The sequence below is a fragment of the Pipra filicauda genome, unplaced genomic scaffold (genome assembly GCF_003945595.2).
Source record: "Pipra filicauda isolate LSUMZ 115617 unplaced genomic scaffold, ASM394559v2 scaffold9_size5747161_pilon, whole genome shotgun sequence".
NCBI classification, from domain to species: domain Eukaryota; kingdom Metazoa; phylum Chordata; class Aves; order Passeriformes; family Pipridae; genus Pipra; species Pipra filicauda.
In genome coordinates, this window is record NW_024105198.1 from 3159580 (window position 1) to 3180204 (window position 20625).

Sequence of the window (20625 nt, forward strand, 5' to 3'; positions counted from 1 at the left end):
ACAGGATGAACTGGGGACTTGCAGGGCATCGGGAGACCCTCTGTGTTGGAGGTACAGAGCTGGACCTCCAAGTCCTCGTGGGACACAGAGGTGCCCAGAGGTGGGGTAGCTCTTGGCAGAGCCCCCTAAGGGTGCTCTGCAGGGTGGGTGGGCGGGTATCCCAGTGCCGGTCAGGTTGACGGTGCCCAGGGGTCTCCTGGGAGGTGCCAACTGTCTCCCAGCCTGGGACAGGAGGGATGCGCATCCCTCCTCGTGCTGAACAGCTCCGGCTTGCTCACAAGCCACTGGCAATCCCTCCCTGGCTCAGAGTGTGACTCAGCTGGGCCCCTGCCCAGCCCTGCTGCGCCCTTATCGAAGGAAACTCTGAAATCATCCGTGCTCCGAGCGAGCCTGGCGCCCTGGCCCCTGCCTGGGAAGGAGGGCTGCAGGGAGACACATGTGAGGACTCTGCAGATCATGAGATGTCTCTGTGGGGGCTGCTCATGCTCTGCCCCAGATAAGAGTCTGTTGTTTTCGGATTTGTTTTCCCTGTGTCCATCCTGCCTGTGCAGCGGGGAGCCGCGGCTCTTGGAGCACACCCTCTCCTGCCGCTCACGCCAGAGCTCTGTGCCAAGGCCCCGCTCGGCTGCTCCCGGAGCTCCGGGTGGCCTGGAGTGCTGCAGGGATCTGTGCAGCTCTGCCCTGGCCTTCCTGACCAGCCTCTTGGCACGAGGTCTCCCCATGCTCCCGGGAGGGGGCTGTGCTCCTCCCTGACAGCTCGCTCCATCCGAGGGAGGGAAAAGTCCATTTGCTTTCCATGGCTCAGCTTTGTGTATTTTTAGTTTTTGAAGAGTCTGTCCATTATTCCCCAGCTCTAGGCCCTGCCCCCCGTCTGGGGAAGGCAGTGACTGGCCTCTGTAGGACTGTGATGTAAACAGGTATATAAATAGGTGCAGCAGCCAGTGCCATCTGCCAGCCTCACCCTGATTCCAGCTGGCCACCTTGGCTTCCTGCCCCAGCCCTGCAGTGACACCCGGCTGCCACAGTCACGGCTCACCTGGCACCACTCTCCCCACAGCTCACCTGGCACTGCCATCCCCACAGCTCACCTGGCACTGCCATCCCGGCTCGCCAGGCAATGCCATCCCTGTCCCTTCTGCAGGTCCAGCAGCCTCTGCCTTGGGAATTGGCAGGAAAGCAGCCATGTGCTGCCGCCCTTGGAGCCTCCCGTGAGGGGTTTGGGAGCTGCTGACTGCCCAGCAGAGGAGCACCAGTACCACCTCTGTCAGCAGCGCCAGTGCCCCTGGAGCTGGGCAGTGTCCCCATGCTGTGGCTCTCCCTCCTTTGCCAGGTTCAGCACACTACAGGGCAGTGCTAAGCAATTCCCTGCTGTAGTGACAGTTGGATTTGGACACAAGGTGGTCTGAAATTCTTGCAGGTGTAGCAGCACCAGCCCTGCAGTTGGGCTTCAGTCCATGGTGGACCAAAGGGCTGCAATGCTGTTTCCTCCTTGGTGACTCTTCTCTGCCTCTGCGACTCTGGGAGCATTTGCTCAAAAAGTAGTTGCATTATTTCTTAATGCACATTTCACTGCTTTTGCTGATTTCTAAGGCCATCATCTTTTCTTAATCTCCATTTCAGTTGCCCACGTGTTCTGGGCTGGCTACCCTGTGTCTCTTTCCAGTTTTGCTGAAGCAACTGCTCCAGCTTTGCAGAGCTGCAAGGTTGGTTTAAAAGGCCAGAAAAATGCCAAAGGTGAAAAACTGTCCTTTGAGGAGTTTGGGCTTCCAAAGTGCAGTTTTACCCCTGGCTCATCCCAAGGAGCACTAAGGGAAGTGCTGGTGCCTGCAGGAATTTTGCTGTGCGGCCGCACATGGGGTGAGGGGATGTCGTGGCTGTGCTGGGCCAGGCAGGGCCCTGTGCTGCCCTCAGGTTTCAGAAGCAAAAATCATAAAAGAAAAATGAGTCAGACACATGGTCCTTTATGAAAACATTAAAAATAGGGCCCCAAGTGCCACTCTCCAGGAAACTGGTACAATCCAGTGAGTGTCACTGTTAGAATGGTGTGTTCCATGTCTTTGCTTTAAAATTGGTTCTGCCACATGAGTCTCTTCCTGATCAATGGATCTGTCACTGTGGAGGTCTCAGGAAAAAGACACTGGATAATTAGTGATCACTTAATGCAGTGGAGGGGAAGAGTGCACCCTTGTCCCCAGAACCTGTATCCCAGATCACTCAATTCCAGTTTTCTCCAGAACAGACCAATATACCCCAAAACTTTGTTGTCCTTCCAGCCTTGCTTGGTTGCTTTGTGTTTTGCTTGGATTTTTGGGCTGATACATTGCCAGACTTCCAAGTTGTTGGTGAGGAGACCCATGGTCTCCTTCTGTTCCAAGCAGCCAGGAAAGCCCCTCTGTGTGTTTAACTGCCTTGGGCTTCAGTGCAGCCTCGTAACCCTTGCCAGCTCTTCTGGAGCATGGCAGGTTCGGCACAGCCGGTTTCCACAGGCAGTGAGAGAGATAAGACAGGCATGAAAAGTATATGATAAGCGTGAACCATTGCTGTACTGGTCCTTGGGTTTTTAATTAAAGAGTAAATAAGAAAATAAGCCTGTTGAGCAAGTTCAGGAATTTCCCACAAGGCTGCCTGGGCAAGGAGGAGAATTTATGAGAATATGAGATGAAGTTTAGGACAGGAAACAGAAACTGGGTGGAGGGAGAGTGGGAGAGGATATGTGAATGGAGGTGGTGGTCCAGAGAGCAGGTAACCAGCTTGCAGAGCAAAAGGTCACTGTGTAGGGAGAGGTACTGAAAATTGTCTTTGTACTGGGAGTACAGCCTTGCTCTTCTCCCTGGAGAAGACAGGGAAGCAGCAGCTTATGAATGACTTGGTCAGTGAAGCCCTGATTAGGAGAGGTAAATGCGTGACAGTGTGAGACGTTCAGTAAATTCCTTTGCGAGAGATTTGTAAAGCACAGCTAAATATAGCAAGCTATTTTTAGCAGTTCATGCTAGCCACTTACTCCTGGCAAGTGGAAAACCCGTGTCAGTGTGGGAAAAATGGCCTTTGTCCAACGTGTCAGGATTTCTGAGTCCCCACAGAGCCTTCGGGGGCACTTGCGGACAACTTGCCCTGGGTCACTGCCAGGCACTGCCTGTCCTGGGCCGCTCTGTAACTCCCTAATGGTGAGCATCTCTCCTCTGTGCAGCAACAGGAGGGCTGGATTCCTCCTAGGATGCTGGTGTGGATTTGGGACTACCTAGAAGGCCATCCGGGAAGTTATTTTTTCCTCATCTGAGAAAATCAACATGTTTTTGTGTTTGAGCAGCTGTGGAGTATTTGGGAGTGTTCTGTGAGTCAGGGCTCGTTACTGCTGATCCTGATGGTACATCCGGCTCGGCCGGGGGAGCTCATGGCTTTCGGAGCTGAGGTATTTTGGTGGGACACAGACTGGGGTTTTCATGCAGTTAGTACACACAGTGCAAATCCAACAGCTCGGAGCAGACTCCAGCCCCTTGACCAAACGCTTTGTGTGTCGGCTCCTGAAGCTCTGCTGAAAGGACAGAGAATCCCTGGGAAGCAGCAGGTCAGGTACCGAGTCCAGAACATCATCTGTGAGGCAGCAGCGGGGATCAGCTCCATCTCCATGATGCAGTTCCCTGGGGAATTCTTTGGTGGGAGTTGGTAACAATGAACACATTGTTTTCCCCTCAGGGATCACAGCTCTCTCTCTGCATGCTGGGGAAAACTGGCATTTCTCATGTTGTGCATGTACTGTGCATGCACTCCATGGGGGAGGAGGAAATGGTCCATAGGGACCACTGGAAGGAAATGTAGGTGTGTCCTCAGCTGCTGTGTGTCAGGGTCTTGCAACATTTCCCTGACAAAAATGGATTTCCAGAGTTCAGATCTAACCTAAAAATTTGTCTTTGTCTTAAAATGCTCTTATTTAAGGGCAGAATGAACTTTTATTGTCTTTTGTTTGCTTATTTGTAAGTGTATGGCTGGGTTAAACAGTTCTGTTTTCAAGCTGGAGAAGAAGAAAGCAAAATGCAAAGGTGGAGCTCCTGCTTACATCTGCTCTGGTAATTTGCACTGGCACGGCTCAAACCTGGTTTGGATTTTCCTTTTTGATTCCTTATGGGACTCCTCACGGGTTGCTGAAGTTGTGGCTGAGTTGCTGCATGAAGGGCACCTGGCGCTGCTATCTGTGGTCAGATGGAGGCAGAAGCCTGGGAATGGCTTGTTCCCCCATGAAAGTCTCTGCTGCCTGCTCTTCCCCAAGCTGGGAGACCAGCTGAAGTCACTTCCCACCTTCTGGTGTGGACTGGGACATCCCATCCCTTCCCAGGAACAGGGGATGCTGCAGCCCCATCACTGTTCAGCTGTTCACACCCTCAGTGGGATCAGGTTAAGTTCAGGAATGCCTTTGCTCTGGGACTGTTGCTGGCCAATGATTGCCATGGTGTTGAGGTGTGGGGGGTTCCTTTTATTTTAGTTTTTCCTCCTTAATTTGCAATGTGATGCCCAGGGAGTAGCATGTGATGAAGATTAGCCAAAGGGCTGCTGAACCCACTGTCTGCTCAGCCCCTGACCTTCTGGAGGAGCAGCAATTCCCACCTGGCTGTGTCCTTGGAAGAAGCAGAGGCGGTGCTGGCTGTAGCAGCTGCTGCACAGCCAACCAATGTCATATAAGCAGGGACTATTTGGGTGTGGATGAGGAGGGTGAGGGTGCTGGCAGCCTGGCCTCTGGTGTTAAGTGAGGCAGCCCAAGCACATTCCTCCTGTGGTGCACGGATTCTGCTGGTCCCCGTAGCTGTCACCACTGGATTGTCAATGCCACTTCTATTTCTGTGTGCTCAGGAACATGGTTTCCTCTCTTGGGAACAGAGGACCATTGCAGTCACAGAGATTGTGATTGTGGGTTGCAATTAGCAAAGCTAATTAAGGATGTGCACCTGTGACACCTGGAGCATCACAGACCCTGGTGTGGCACCTCCTGCCCCATTCTCCAGCCAAGGCTGCTCACCCTGGGAGTGTGAGGGGGAGTGTGGGGCTGTGTCCCCCACAGCTCTGTCCTGTGGTGGTGGTTTCCTTCTGGTTTAAATTCTAAGCACTGAGGTAAAAAGCAGCAGCACAGCCTGGTTTGGGGCTCTGTTTGTGTTTCTGCTTTGTCAGAGGCCTGTGGCTTTTGCAGCGGTAGCAGCACTTTTTTGTTTGTGGTTTTTGGTTACCTGTGGTTGCTGTGAAAGGTTGAAGTGAGGATCCTGCCAGGTCCTTGCTGAGCAGGCTGTGTGTGGGGCACATCCTTCCTGAGCTGTTGGCTCTGGAGGTGTGTTTACACATAAATACAGCCCCAAGTTCTCTGTGTGGCTTCTGAGGCTGGCACTGGTGCTGGTGCTCCCCACTCCTGCCCCACAGCCCTGCTGTGGGACTCTGTGCAGGAATGGAACTTCATTTTTATTAGAAGAGTAAAGTATTGTGACCACAAATGGTAAGAGTTGGCATGACATTCTTAGGCTGGAAGGAGGAGTCCTTGAGGACTCCTGATTGAATCCATTTTGGGGTGTTTCCATGGAAACAGACTGAGCTGCACCACGAGCAGGAAGGGTCCTTGGGGCTCTTGGCAGTGCTGAGCCTTGGCGTGCTGCTCTCAGGGACATTCCAGCTTGGAGCATGGCATTATTCCTTCAGCCTCGGGTCCTGGCGCTGGGGGAGCAGGACAGGCCCTCCAGCCGCCTCTCCCTCCTGCCAGGCTTTGGGGGTGCAGAGCGAGGGTGTTTGGCAGCTGAGTGTTTGTATCGGGAGGGAAAACATTTCCCTGTTAAAATGAGGGACAATACGGACTTATCTCTCCCAGCATGGAATGGAGCCCCAATTTTCCACACAGCAAGTCTCTTCCTGCTGGCCCCTTCCTGTGGTCAAGCCACTTTCCTGTGGCCATGGCTTATCCCTTTCTGCATGGACGCCTGCCCTGCCCCATCCCTGGTGTCACCACACCACTGTTCAGGTCCCACTGAGGGAAGGGGTGATGTGCCCCCCAGTGCTCTGCCTCAGGCCCTGGTACTGTCCCTGTGCTGGGCCCGGGCAGGAGCATCCTCTGTTCCTGTGGTGGCCAGTGCCAGCAGGCAGTGCTGCGGCAGAACCAGCTGTCAGCCAGCCCCCTTCCTGTCCCAGGGAACACCCCAGTCAGCCAGCCCCATTCCTGTCCCAGGGAACACCCCAGTCAGCCAGCCCTATTCCTGTCCCAGGGAACACCCCAGTCAGCCAGCCCCATTCCTGTCCCAGGGAACACCCCAGTCAGCCAGCCCCATTCCTGTCCCAGGGAACACCCCAAAGCTGCGTTGGCACCATGGCAGCACGTGGGGCTGTCTGTGTGCTTGCACACAGGGGCTCTGTCAGGAGCTGGGGTTCAGCAAAGGCTCCCTACATGTAGGAGCTGAGTCACCTTGATCTGGAGGAGCCTGGTTTCCATTAAGAGCTCCTCAGACATGTGCAGTGCTGGCTCTCCTGTCTCTCTCCCTCTCCCTCTCTCATCTTCCACAGTTGTTTCCCTAAGGGAAGGGCTGTGCCACCCCAGGGATGTCTTTGGCAGCCACCTGCCTTCAGCAGTCACCACTTGCAGCCGGGGCTTCCTACACCTCACTGCTGAGGGTAAGGATAAGGATGGCTCCCCAAAATGAAAAGGATTCCTTGTTCCAAGTGCAGCCAAACAGCACTGGGCTAACTGTGGGGCATCTATTGTGTTTTTCACTATTAAGCTGATGTGAGTATGTGCACCTGGGTTTCCTTCAGCTGGACATTTGGCAAATAAACTTTCAGGCCAGACGTATTTTGAAAGGAAAATGTAACTTAAATTGGCTATACTATTTCTTCTTTTCTGGTTAAAATATGCTGTGTTTGTCTTTTCAAACCTTTCTCTGCCATGGCCCTTCCCCCCGTTTCTGTAAAACCCAGAAGGCAGGAGCTTGCCAGTTCATTCCCTGCTGCAGGGGCTGACATGGAAACGTGGCATGTGGAGCCCCTCTGTCCCCACAGCGTGCCGTGCGGGACCTGCGTGTGCTGCCACACTCCCCGCTCACGGGGACATGAAGCCAGAGCCTCCCGATGCCTCATCACCTTCCCCTGGCCAGCAGACATGGAGGGGACAGACGGACGGATGGACAGACGGACAGATGCTGGCCGGGGGTGCTGTGATGAGCCGCCTCAGTGACGCTGCTTTCGGGGGGGCTCAGGGACCCACACTGGGCCGGGAGGGGTGTTCGGAGGGAGGGACTGGAGGCCACCCGCTAATAACAGCAGCGGAGGGGCTGGATGGGGCTGCAGCAGCTCAGGGTTTGCAGGGGAACGAACAAAGCTCCCCCTGAGCAAGGGCTGAATGAGCCTCCGGCCCAGCCTGAGTGAGCGCTGGGGGACTGAGGGGGATTATTTGCTGAGGTTTTCCATCAAGTCAATGACATCGTTCTGTGTGAGAGTTCACCCATTTACGTGCTCCAGCCCCTGGCAGCTGGGGCTAAATAGCAACATTCAGGCCTGAATCTGCTCATTCAGGAGCAAAGGTTTGACCCATCAGAGGGAGCTGCTGAACGAGGCTTTTGAGGGGGAAGCGAGGACTGTGCTCTGAGCCCACGCTCCTCCCCATGCTGGGTACCTGGCCATCCCCCTGCCCCTCCTGTCTGGGGACCCTGGGGAGGGCCAGGGGGCCCAGGGCACTCCTGACCTAGGGACAGGGGAACAGAGCAGTCCGGGGACCTGCCAAGATCCCACGTGGGCCACTTGATTTGTCTTCCTGAAAATTATTCCTTTGCTTTTGTTCTGTTGCCTACATGCTATTCCCTGAGGTCAGGCAAGTGCAGCCTCCTTCTGTTTGTATCTCGGGAATTTGCTGTTGGAGAAGGCCTTATCCCCCAGAGAGCATGTAGCTTTCTGCAGGAAGATGTGGTTGATTGGATGTAGTGTCACCAGTGCTGTCCCTGCTGGCCCTGGGTGGGTAACTGGGTTGGGCTGTGCTGCAGTGTTGCTGCCCTGTCCCAGGGCTCCTCCATCCGACAAAGGAGCCACTGCCCCGGGGCTCTGAGCCAGCTGTGCAGGATGCAAAAGCACAAAGGATCTTTCTTTTGGCCAGAAACTTCTCTGGAAGGTCCAAAAATAATTTGGACTGAGCCACAGCCACCACCAGGCCACAATGTCTCTGCTTCCAGCCCAGACGGTTCCTCAGCAGTGGAAGCAGCAGGTGCCCGGGTGAGCCCAGCCAAGCCCCCAGCTCCCTGTGGCACTGTCCTTCTTCCCTCAGGGCCTGTCTGTGTCCGTGACCTCCAAGAGGGACAGTTATTTTGAGTTCTGCCTTTTTTCTCATGTTTATTTTCTGACTCTACAGATTTTTCTCACTTATAACGAAACAATTCCTGTGAACACTGGCCAGGTTGTCTGACAGCCCCCATGCTCCAGGGAGCTGTGCTGATGCACACAGAGCCCCGGAGTATCTCCTGCATGTTTTCCTGCAGAGGAAGTGTGTCAGTGTCCCTTCCTGTACATGGCAGGACAGTAGCTGTACCGTGCAGTGCATCCATTAATGCTGCAGAAGCTTTTTCAAAGAGAAAAAAAACCCAAACCCAGTGCTCTGTCTGCAGCCTCTGAGGATTATTAATGCAGCAACATTTTCTGCAGCGCTGAAACTCCTGATGCCTTTGGATTTTCCTAACCACCTCACTATGGTTACAGACTTGCAGCCTCTGTAGAACTGTTGCAGAAACCCACAGCTGATTGCTCTGTCCTTTTCCAGGGTACTCCTCAGCGGTGCAGAAGTTCTCCCAGACCCTGCAATCCTTCCAGTTTGACTTCATTGGTGACACACTAACAGATGATGAGATTAATATTGGTGAGTTCTCTGCTTTTTTGATGCTGATTTTCAGTAACTGGAACAGTCTCCCTCTCTACAAATTAGCCTACCTGATGTTTTTTAAGCAGCCTCAGGAGCCGGGTTCCAGGCAGCTCTTCCACAGCCTATTTTATGAAGTTGAACAGTCACGGGTCGAGTTTCACATTCCCAATTCAGCGGATAATATGTGAAGGTTTTCCGTGGCTCCAGGCCTGCTCCATGCTGCCATGTGCTGGGGAGGAGGCAATGTGGTGCTGGCCTCCCAGCCAGCTCCACTTCCCAGTGCCACCAGTGGAGCCCAGTGGGTGCTGCTCCCAAAGCTGCCTTCACTCCACTGCACAACCTGTCCCACATTGCAAAGGGACTGGGCCGCAGACTGCTGGGAAAAAGGATGGCTGGATGTGCCTCATAGGGAAAACAATGGCCAGTCTGTGCCTTGGGCAGGGCAGCGTGTGGCAGGAGTGTGGGGCTGCTGCTCCCCGCACATCTGTTTGGGGATTAGTGATCCTGGAGCCCTGTTCCATCCCTACCCCCCCAGCACAGCTCTGCAGGTCACACAGCGGCCACTGCCCTGGGAGCTGAGCTGAGGCGCCCCAATGCCCCAAACCCATGTTTCACATCCATCTGCTCTTGGCTTAGGGGGTGGGTGGGTGCTGCAGGGGTGGCAGGCTGCAGGGAGGATGACAGGGGATCCTCCAGCCCCCGAGGGTCTGACCCTGCCCCGTCAGACAAAGCCCTTGGGGCACCTGCCTGGGCTGAGGGGCTGGGGCTGCCCATGGGGGGCACAGGACAGTCAGTAGGCTGAGGCACGGGGCATTCACCAGGTGGGGCACAGTGTCTTGCCGGGATGCTCCGGGGCTGCCCACAGGGGAAAAGAACAAAGAAAAGCAGCTTTTGTCAGGCGGTGGTTGAAGAGCGGCTGCAGGGGGACATGGCTGAGGTCAGGTTTCAGATCTCTGGGACGCCATCGGAAGGGGAAGGAAGTGGAGCCTGTTCCTTGGGCTGTTGTATTTAAAGCCATGTGAAGCAGATTGCAGCCTGCCACTCCGAGGCTGGTTTCCTTTATGGAAAGTCTCTAGGTGAAACATGCTGGAAATGAGTCAGCCTCCAAATCTAATGGCAGCAGAGGTGCTGAGTTTCCAAACACATCTGAGTCAGGGAGGGGAGAACACTGCTGTGTAAATGCCTCTCCTGGGAGCAGAGAGGTCTGAGGCAAACAGCCTCCCAAGGAAAGGAGTGTCCCTCCTCTTAGCTGGAAGGGGCAAAGCTCCGACAGCCAAGCGAGACTGCTGGGAATGGCAGAGGTTGAAGGGAGGGATCGTGGGCGGGCGAGAGAAGGAGAGATCATAGCAGATATAAAACCCTCCATGTGAAAAGAGGCACGTTTCCCTTCAGTTTTGCTGGGAAGTATTTTTGCCTTTTCAAGAAGAGGTCCCTGGTTTCCCCAGGAAGAAGCCTGGGCTGTGTTCCTCCTCCCACCCAGGGCCTGCTGTGCCTGCTGGGGCTGAGGCTCCCTTATTCCTGACACAGCAGCAGGGCGTTGACGTCTCTGTAGCAGCTTCCATCTCCTGCAAGGGTGCCAGGGATCTGCGTGGGAGCACAGAGCTCATTTGATGTGCAGGATATGGGAATGAAGCAAAACACTGACAGGCACTTCTTACAAGCTGCAGGGAACGTGTTTGGGTTGCAAATAAATAGAGCTAAAGACGTGCTGCTCTCGTTGTGTGGGCAGAGAGCAGCCGGATGCCCGGCCGGGTGGCTGTCAGGAATCTGGGTTGATTTTGTCTGTCTTTGGTGTTGTCTGTCACGAGCAGCACTTTCCCCTGGGGACATCAATGGTTACAGACACACCCACGTTACCCCAGGGCTGCAGCCCCCCTGTGGTCCCCTCTGCAGTCCCCTCTGTTGTCCCTCCACTGTCACTCCCATGGTCCCTCCTGTGGTCCCTCCACTGTCACCACATGGGACCCAAAACAGCAGCTCCTTCAGAGATGAAGGGAGCAGTGAAATGGGATGGCATGTTCCTCCCTCCCAGGCATGGGAGCCTGGAGTCCTCTGGCAGTAAGGACGTTCCTGCAGTACTTCTGGCTGCCCAGCTGGGTCACTCCAGCATTCCCAGGTGTCGGTTCCCAGGTATGGCTGGGCAGGTGGTGGCTTTGCTGCAGGGGCTGGCAAGTGCTGACCCAGGCCAGTAGCACAGATCTATCCCAGTGCTCCCAGGCACTGCTGGACTGGCAGCAGCATCTGAGCCTTGTGTGTGTGGTGCAGGGACAAACTCAGTGGGCTGCTCTGTGACTGCAGCCAGGAAACATGTTCCTGGGCTCTTCCTGTGGAGCAAAGGGGAAAAACCAGCTAGGGAATGTTTTAGGTACTGACATATTCCCTGCAAGTTCAGGGCTGTATTCTCTTTTTCCCTGTGATAATTCCTTTCCTGGCTCAGGCCGCCGGTGTCCGTGCGCTCCGGGTTTCCCGTGGCCCTGGGCAGCCGCAGTGACAGCCACGCGTGGCCCTGGGGGTGAGCACGATGAGCCAGCGGCTGTTGCATTGCTGGAGCCCTCGCTGGAGGAGAGCTCAGAAGTTCCTGACTCATCAAGAAGGTCTGTTGTGCTGCTGCCGGCTGAGGGCCCGTATCACGAGGCTGCGGTTGTTCCCTTTTGTGTCTGTCTCAGCAGCTGCAGAGCGAATCCTCTCACGCTGGATTTTAGCAGGACAGGTACCTCTTTGAAGGTGCCGCTTGTGAACGAGGGGAGGGGGCCCTCAGCCTGCACAGAGAGCAGAGGAGCACCCTCTCCCCTGAGCTGTGGGATGAGCTGTTCCTGTCCATGCCTCACCATACACCTGATGTGCTCTCTTGTGTGCTGCCTGCCCGGCCCAGCCACAGGGAGGGAGGGTGCGACCTGCAGGCACAGAGCTCTGGGGGTTTGACAGAGCCATTCTGTGCTGTACACACCAGGCCAAGGGGGAGTGTGGGACCCGTCAGACCCATCCCACGCTGCGCTGAGCAGGCTGGAACTGTGGGAAGCTTTCCCAGCTAACTCCAGGTGGTTCCCAGGTGCACTGGGGTAATCAGGTTGTTCCCTCGGGCATCCAGCACACAGCCACACTGTTTGCATGGGCAGATGTTGGCCCAGCCTTGCCTTGCAGCTCAGAGAGCTGGGAGTTTGCAGAGCCACTCAGCTCAGCACTGTCAGTGCTCTGCTGCTGAGATGTTTCTTCCCCTGTGACAAATTCAACTCCTTCCTGAATTCTCCTTCGGTGTGGCAGGGACAGGGGCTGCGTGTTCCCTCTTGGTGTGGGGAAAGTCAGTTGCTCCAACCTAGTCTTCTTTTTCCCCAGGCTAAATTAGTCTGGTTTCAGATTGTTAAAGGAATGCTTTCTTGCTATTTATATTGTAGTTGGACTCTAACTGCTGATCAGTGAGATCCTTTTGTTTCACTTTTAACATTTTGGGGAGTGGTGTCAGTGTCTATGACCATTTCTACACCTGTTGCCTTTCCTCCTGTACACGGACTTTGTGTCACTAAATGTGACCTTTGTCATTCCAGGCAGTTTTCATTTTACACACTTGTCCTGGTGAGCACCTACGACTTTTCCCAGGCCAGAGGTGCCAGGCCCATCCTGGTACTGCCAGTGGCTGTCCAGGTGGGAGAGGCATCCCCATCCTGCCCATAGCCTCTTATATGGCAGAGCCTGTCTTGCTGCTGTACCTGGGGGCAGTGGCTACCCCTTCCCCATGTTTGCATCTTCCCTGCCACCTTTCCTAATGAAAGCTAATTAACATCCTTTTCCCTTTCCAGGGCCTTCTCTCCCTCATTGCTCTGCCCAGGAGACCCCCTTCTCCAGTGCATAAATAAATACTCCTTGTGGCCAGCCTGCATGTGGCTTTGCCTCACCCAGTTTCTGCCAAAAGGGGCCACCTCTTCTCTGTTTTTGGCAAGGCTTTAACCAGCCGTGCTGGGGGCACAGCCCCATTGGGGTGTCCCAGCACGTGTCCCACACTCCGGTGCCGTGTCCCAGCCCTCCTGACCAGCCTCTTCTTTTCTTACAGCTGAGTCCTTTAAGGAGTTTGCAGAGCTGCTGCAAGAGGTAGAGCTGGAGAGGTCCATGATGGTAAGGTGATCAAAACTGGGCTCTGTCATTCCCACCGTGGTTAAATGCCAAACTGTGGCCAGAGCAGCATGTGCCTCAGTGTGAGGCTTCCCACAGCCGTCAGCCTCCCGCTGCCATGTGCCCTCTGCCTCTCCAGAGCTCCTCCAGAGCAAGTGCTGGCTTCCCATCTCACTCCTAATTCCAGGAAAAATATGAAGGTTAGGCTTGGTGAAGAGCTTACAGCATGCCAGGAATGTGCTGCTTGGCTCTGTGTTCCTTTGCCTCATGCGGCTGCGGGAGCTCGTGCCAGGCTGGGCCAGTGCCACAGGGGCGGCTGTGCCAGAGGGTCCATGGGCAGGCAGGGAACAGCAGGAAACCAGGAAAGCGTGAGATACTTCTGTATTATTAATTACAGTGGCTCTTCGGCAGTGGGGGAAGCAGTGGAAGGAATTGTTTCAGGTATCGTGGGTGCTGTCCAGCTTTCCAAAGTTGGGGATTTTTGCCCTCCACTTGTAGGATCAGTTGTTCACAGCAGCCCCTCAGGAGGTTTCACACTCTCACCGTGTTTGTCAGCTTTAAATTCCCTGAAGGGCAGTGGAAGAGTGTTGTCCTGTCCCCTTCTCTTCCCCTCTCCCTTCACTGGTCCTTGGGACAGAGCCTGTCACAGAAGTGGGGATGGGAAGAGATGGAAAATTGATCCCAATGCCAGGGGGGAGCTGGAGCCAGTGAGTTTCCTGTGGATTCATGGAAGGGGAGTGCAGAGAATGTCCCAGGAAAGCATCTCTCAGATATGAGACAGGAGTGGAAGAGTCACAGGCAGGCTTTTCCTTTTCCCTAGCTGGATCTGGCTGGATCTTGGGAGAAGGGAGGTCTATCATTTTTTGAGAGCAGTGTTGTAAGATCAGGATGGGGGATGTCCCCAAAGCCTCCTGTGCTGTGGTTGGGGGTTGTTGGGTGTTACTGATGGGGAAGAGCAGGCACAGATGGGTTGACTTCACCTACAGACAGAGAAGTTTTCAGTCAAACACATTAAAATCTGAGAGTTCTTGGCTTCTAGCCCTGTTGAGCCTCTGTTTAGGAGAAAACTGATCCATGTCCTGCAATTAAAGTGATTTTTCTTTGCACTGTAGGTGCAGAATGCGAGTGATTTGCTGATCAAACCTTTGGAAAACTTCCGGAAGGAGCAGATAGGCTTCACCAAGGTAAGGGTTGTTTCTTTCTTTCTTTTCAATGTAAACAGATTTGTTTTCTGTTACTGTGTCTGAAATCAGATTTTTCTCCTGTTATGAACAAGCAGACAGTTGCTGTGCTACATTCTGACTTCAGGCTCTCAGAAACTCCCTGTTCAATGCTGGCTTTCAGCCGCTGGCACAAGGGCTCGTGCTGTGACTTTTAGTCTGATTTTTCAATCATAAGAGGCTCCAAAACCTTTTCTGAATTCTTTGGGTTCTCTCCTGGCCTGATTCCCAAACTCTCCATTCTGAGCAAGGAGTGCTTGTTTCGATCGGGAGATCCTCCTTGCTGCTTTCTTGCCTCTCCCCTTTGTTCACTCAGTGCTACTGAGAATAAAATACTTTCTGCAGAGAAGTGTGTGGTAGAGGGGGAGGGAGGGAGGGAGGGAGGAAGGAAGGGAAGAGGGGAGAGAAGCAAAGGCCGACAGGCAGAACCTGATTATAGTCATAGGGCATTTGTTATGAAATATTTACATAAAGCATCTAATGAGTCTTTCAGTTGGACCAAACTTTTAAAGAAACAAACTATAAAAAACAAATCCTGCACATGTGGAGCAGAAAAGGTAATTTTTCCCTTGTCTGCTATCAAGAAATCCAGGTTCCACATTACTCGGCAGCAGCTTGAAATGGGGTTGGCTCTGACCCAGCTCTGAAATGGAGATGTTTTGGAGAACACTTGAGGCTTGGATTCAGCCCAGCCCATCTGGAGGCTTTGACTTTTAATAAATACAGGGTTTGAGAAGAGGTACTCGATCACCCTCCTACCCTTTGCCATTCCCTGCATGCTGGGTGTGTGTAACCCTCTGAGGAGCCGCAGCCACAGCCCTTGGTCTCGTGTCCCTGAGACTGTTTCCTTCCCAGGGAGCCCTTACGGTGTGTAAGGATCCCTTTGTCCACAGCCCAGAGTGTGCTGTGCCCCAGGAGCTGAGCTGCCTCCACCCAGGGGCCACATATCCCATGTCCCACTCCAGAGTGGCTGTGCCCAGCAGGGTTGGTGCTGTACCCTGGCAGTGGGGGGCCCTGAGCACTGACATGCATTCCCCTGGCAGCCTGCAGCCCTTCCTTGGTCCCTGTGGACAGACAGGGCCCTCCGGGTGGATGTGTTGTGTGGTGACAGTGGCAGGACACTGCTCAGAGCAGTTGGAGAGGTGGTGGAGGGCAGGGAGTCATTACGAGTGGCTCAGAGGTCATCGTGGTTTGGCTTTGGGTTTTGTTTCTGGTGAGGAATACAAGGTGTGCAGAGGGTTGTGCCGTGGCTCACCCCGGTGTTCCATTCGGGAGCTCACAGGGCAGCACCTCACACCCACCGTGATCTGGGTGTGCCCCCACCAACAGGGATGCACAGAGAGGTTCTGCTCTTCCCAGCACTGCCCCACGGCCTGGAGGCACTGTGAGTTTGGGAAGGAGCCTCAGCCACTCCAGCCCCTTGCCCTCACCCCCAGTGATTCCCTGAGAGGAGCCTGTGCCACTCCGCTGGCCCGGAGCCCGTGGGCTGCACCCTCAGGGATCACTCCAGGCACAGAGCCTTCCTTCACCTGCCAGCCTGCAGAGCTCCTCTGGCTCATCCCCATCCCACAGCAGAAGGTGTGAAATACAGACAAGGCTCCTCACAGTGGGGCTCTGTCAGCACAGGTCCCTCACCGGCATCACCCCAGAGTCCTTCCTGATCCACACCAGGGGCAGAGGCCAGGGCTGGGCTGTGGGACAGGCTGGAGACATGACACAGGGAATCTGTGCCCTCTGCTTCATTTCCGTATTTTGGCAGCGTCACCTTCTGTGAAATGTTTTCTGTTCCCTGTGTGAGCTGCTGGAGCCAGATAGGAAGAGCCCTTGAATTGGGGCTTTGTGATGCCTCTGGCTGGAGCGCAGCCAGTCGGTCTGACCAGCACATCTGAGGCCGCATTCACCCGCTCTCCTGGGGCAAATGGAATCTGCTTGGGCAGAGGGTGTGCTCCCACACAGGGCAGCCCCTGGGCTGTCACTGGGACCCCCTCCAGCCACCTTGCCCTGCCACAGCCCCGTGGGATCACTGCTGTGCCCGTGACTTGCTGATCGATGTGTATATGTGCAGACGTCACAGATCAAAGCGAGGATCCAGGACCCTCTGAGCTGACCCATTTCCCAGCGCTGGCACCTCCCTCTGCTTGAAAGCCGAGGAGCTGGAGGGGGTTTATGGCGGGGGTGAGTGTGGAAAGGAGCCAGCACACACGGGAAGCCTGTCCCTCCCTCCCCACAGCCCTGGCACTCAGCTCCACACTGTGGGGCTGGAGTACTTTTGGAAGAGCCTGGCTGCACTCACTGTGTTGAGGAGGATTTGAATAGGAAAAGTTTCGTTCCAATTCCACTTGGAAGGAGACAGCTTTTTTTTTAAAAAAAAGAAGACCCAAACACAAAAGCAGAAACACAAAGCAAACCGAAAAGTCAGAGGGGAAAAACTGTTTTGGATGCACTGTAAGGGTGGGAGGAATGTTCACTGTGCTCAGGGATGCTGAATAGCTGCAGTGTTTGTCAAAAGTTCTTCCATAGGAGATAATGTATTCATAAAAGGACTTAGTTAATTCTATTATTAGTTTCACTAATTATAATTTTAAAAGAAAGGGAAGACAGTAACTTCTATTTGCTTTTGTCTCTGTGGTAGCAAGGCCTAAGGAGCATTTGAGAGAAACCAGTGGGTGAGGGAAAAACACCAGGATAAACTGAGTGGGGTTTGATGGAAATGCTCTTTCTACACCCCTCAACTTGACTCTTTAGAAATTATCTTTTTTTGTATTAACTACTGATGCCTTATAAAAAGGAGTTGTGATGATCCTGCACCCACTGACCCCCCACCGTGTGGAGGTGGGGCCTTCCGGCAGGCAAAGGACAGAAGTGGCCCTGTGAGACGGGCTCCCTGTTTGCCACTCACTCCACCTCTCCTAGGACAGGAATTTCAGAGGATCCTAATTAGCATCTAATGATTAAGGGCAAGTTTTGGGAAGTTCTTTGGCCCCTTTTCCCCCCTGGTCAGCTGGACCCGATGGCTGCCGAGGGGTTCTGGCATCACTGGAGCTGGATGACCTGCCAGACCAGGCAGCCAGTGCTTTCCTGGGAGCTCCTTCCTGGTTAAAGCAGCACCTGCCAAAGCTCCAAGTGTGGAGCTTTCACAGAGCACCCTCCTGCCTGCACTCCTGTGGGATCTGCTCCTCCCGGTGAGCAATAAATGGAAGTCGGGTGGCTCTTGGACTTGGCAAACCTTAATGAGAAGGTGGTGCTGCCCTTTGCTGAATATTCATGAGGAACTAATTCATGCTCGTGTTTCCAGATTGTGCTTCAGTCTGGGTGGGTTTTTGTGTTGTTTTTTGTCTTGGCTCACTCTGTTCAGCTGCCAAGGAGCTGTTGAAGCCTCGGCTTGGCAATCAGAGGCATTTGTAGGTCATCCTTCTGCTGTTCAGTTATATGCTAATTAGTCAGAGTGGGAATGATTGGCAGGCATTAATGGCCCAGACAGCCCAGGAGTGTGACCTTACAGACAGACACAGGAACTGCAGCTCTGCAAGCGCTTTCACTTCGCTGGGTTTGGGTTTGCTGATCAGGGTAGTCACGAGGGTGGTGGTTTGTTTTGACAGTCCTTCCTGGCCTCGCCCCCGCAGCTGCAGCGCTGCTTAAATTAGGAATCACCCGTGGAGGACTCCCTGCTCCTCTGGATTTGATGTGGATCTCTCTGTTCTGAGGTGTGAAGTTGCTAATGCAGAGTCACAGTACCCAATATTGCAGGGGGTGATTCCAGAAGATGTACTTCCCTTCAGAGCTCTGGTAATTCCAGGAGCTGCAGGGCAGCAGTTGTAATTGCTAGGGTGAAAAGGTTTGCTGGGTTAAGCCTGCCCTGCTCTGGACAGTTACATATAAGCAGCAATAGTCAAATTGGTGTCTCTGCATTTCCCCATGGTAAGTGTGCTTTCCCAACAGCCAAGTCAGGACTCTTGTGAGGTGAGAATTCCTTTTCCCAGAAAGGCAGCTGGCAGGAACACTTGTTACTGTGAGTAGGAGCCAACCGTGTTGAGCCCAGGCATGGGTTTTGGGAGCCCCCAGGCATCCTGCCACGTAGGACATCCCGACAGACAAATGGAGTAGTCCATGCAAGTGGAATGGGGAAGCAAAATTTCATGGCAGGGGAGGCTGCAAACTCTGCAGTCACTACTGAATGCATGAGGAAAATCCCTAGTAGCCACCAGTCTGGCTGATTTGTGGTGGCACTGGTGTGTGTTTGCATATCCATGGATTTCTGAGTGGGGGCAAGAGAACAGGATTTCAGGGCTTTCAGAAGGTAGGTGTTGAAAGATACCGTTAATTCTCAGGAAGCTGGGGTGTCCTAATTCTGCCTTCTACCTTCTTGAGCTTTCCAAAGCCAGATAGAGGATCTGGACATCCTGTATATACCCTGCAGTATGTACACACCAGTGCTCAGCTGCTTGAATCTGGCACTGAGGCTGCTGCCAGGCTGGAATTCCCTGATTTTAGCAATTTAGTTGCTAAAACATCAGTTACCGCCTGATGTGGCTATTTGTCAACCTGGGCTCTACTCATGGTTGTGTCTTGATTTCTGAGTCCTCTGTGGTTTCCCAGTCAGTACAAGGCAGGAACCAACATCCTGGTCCTCAGCCCTGCTGCTCCCTGCCTGCTCTCAGGGCTTCCTTCTCAAGTGTCTCTGGTTGCTCTTGTTGGTCTGTGCTCTCTTTGCACCACTGCTGGCAGGGACATGAGGACTTCCTGCCCACATGTCGCCCTTGCAGGCTTCTGCTTTCCTTTTGCTACTCTTCAGAAACACACAGTAAAAGCTTGAGAACAGAAAATTGCCAAACTCTAACAAACCTTTCCTTGACCCTGATGTGTTTCTGACATTGCAGTGTTTGCCCTGTTGTTTCTGAGCTGAGCACATCAGCAGATGGTGAACAGGGTTTTGATGTGTGAGCACGTCTCAAGTTTACTGGACACTGAAGAGGTTGAGAGGGGGAACAACACCTCATCAGGGGGCTTTTGCCACGATGCTGACATGACAAATACTTCTTGTGCCACGGAGTATTGCCAGAGCTGGGTCCTGAGGTGTAACTGCATCCAGGGTAGGCAACGGGCTGTGAAGGCAGAATGAATGGGAAGTGACCTTCTGTTCTGGCTGGGCTGACCAGAATTTGTCTATGGGAATACAGAGTTGCATAAAGGATCTAGTGTTGATGCATGTTCTTATCTGGAAAATGCCAGTAACTGGTTCTGTTTCACCTCTTGTGCCTACAGGAAAGAAAGAAAAAGTTTGAGAAGGATGGTGAGAAGTTTTACTCTATGCTGGATCGCCACCTGCACTTGTCTTCCAAAAAGAAGGAATCCCAGTTACAGGAGGTGTGGATGGAGTTTCCTTCAGAGTTGGGTCCAGAAGCAACACTACCAGCTGCTCTAGATCTTAAAAAAAAAATTTTGGGGGGGAATTATTCCTTCCAGTAATCTGTTGAAGTTGATAATCAGTTAAATCTACTCAAAGCCTGGATTCTCTGGGTGAGGCCAGGGAAATCAAGCTCGTAGTTCTCCGTGTGTGTTGGGTGCTGGGAGTGGCTTTATGGTTGTCACCTTATTGCCACCCTCATGGTGTAGGACAGTGACCAGGGGCACTGGCACATCTGGGGACTGGCCACCCTTTCACCTGGGGAACTGCTCTGGCTGAAACAACCTTTTGCTGGCCTGCTGTTGTCTCACTGCTGGTGCTTTTGGGTGGCTGTGGGGGCAGGCAGAGATGTGTCCCGTGGTCCTGCCCTGCTGCAGCTCTGGAACTGCTGGTTCCAGGCTGCAGATGGAGTCAGGCAAGAGGGTGGTGACAGTGACCTTGTCCTCCCAGGGCTGTGGGTGGAGAAGGGGCTTGTGCTAAAGTAACATGAGCTTTGGGAAGGCCTTGTCCTTGCAGAGTGGGGTGAGGTTCTGGATCCATGAATGAAAAGGAGGCAGAAATAGGCAAACTGAGAAGAATATCCAATATCCCAGTTCAAACCTGGACTGGAGACCTGGCAGGCTGTTTTTAGTGAGGACAAAGCTACCTTTGGGCTGACAGACAAAAGCGACTCAAGTATTGTAAAACTACATGTGATGTATTTTCTTTTTCCACCTCTCCCTCCTTCTTCCAGGCTGACCTTCAGGTGGACAAAGAGAGACACAATTTCTTTGAGTCCTCCCTCGAGTACGTCTACCAGATCCAGGAAGTACAAGAAAGCAAGAAATTCAGTATTGTGGAGCCGGTAGGAGCTTCCTTTTCTCTCAGCCTCGTTGGCTGGTGCTCAGGTGTGCTGATGTGTTACCTGCTCTGCTCACCTGTCACGGCCTGGCCTGCAGTGCTCCCAGCCTGTGGCTGAGTACAGGGACCTGAGTGGTGGCTCTGCCCAGGTGCCAGGTGTGGTGGGATCGTGTGAATTTTGTGGATGAGCACTCTCC

The 20625-nt window shown here is 53.6% G+C and overlaps 1 protein-coding gene across 1 annotated transcript in view; it reads left to right on the forward strand.

The window, feature by feature from the left end:
- The window catches only part of OPHN1 (oligophrenin 1), a 51776-nt gene that overhangs the window by 8128 nt on the left and 23023 nt on the right, over positions 1–20625 (forward strand). Inside the window, exons 2-6 of the mRNA XM_027730947.2 lie at positions 8762–8857; positions 12906–12967; positions 14077–14148; positions 19447–19548; positions 20322–20432. Of these exons, the coding sequence (XP_027586748.2) occupies positions 8762–8857; positions 12906–12967; positions 14077–14148; positions 19447–19548; positions 20322–20432 (443 nt within the window). The remainder of the gene's footprint in view (positions 1–8761; positions 8858–12905; positions 12968–14076; positions 14149–19446; positions 19549–20321; positions 20433–20625) is intronic.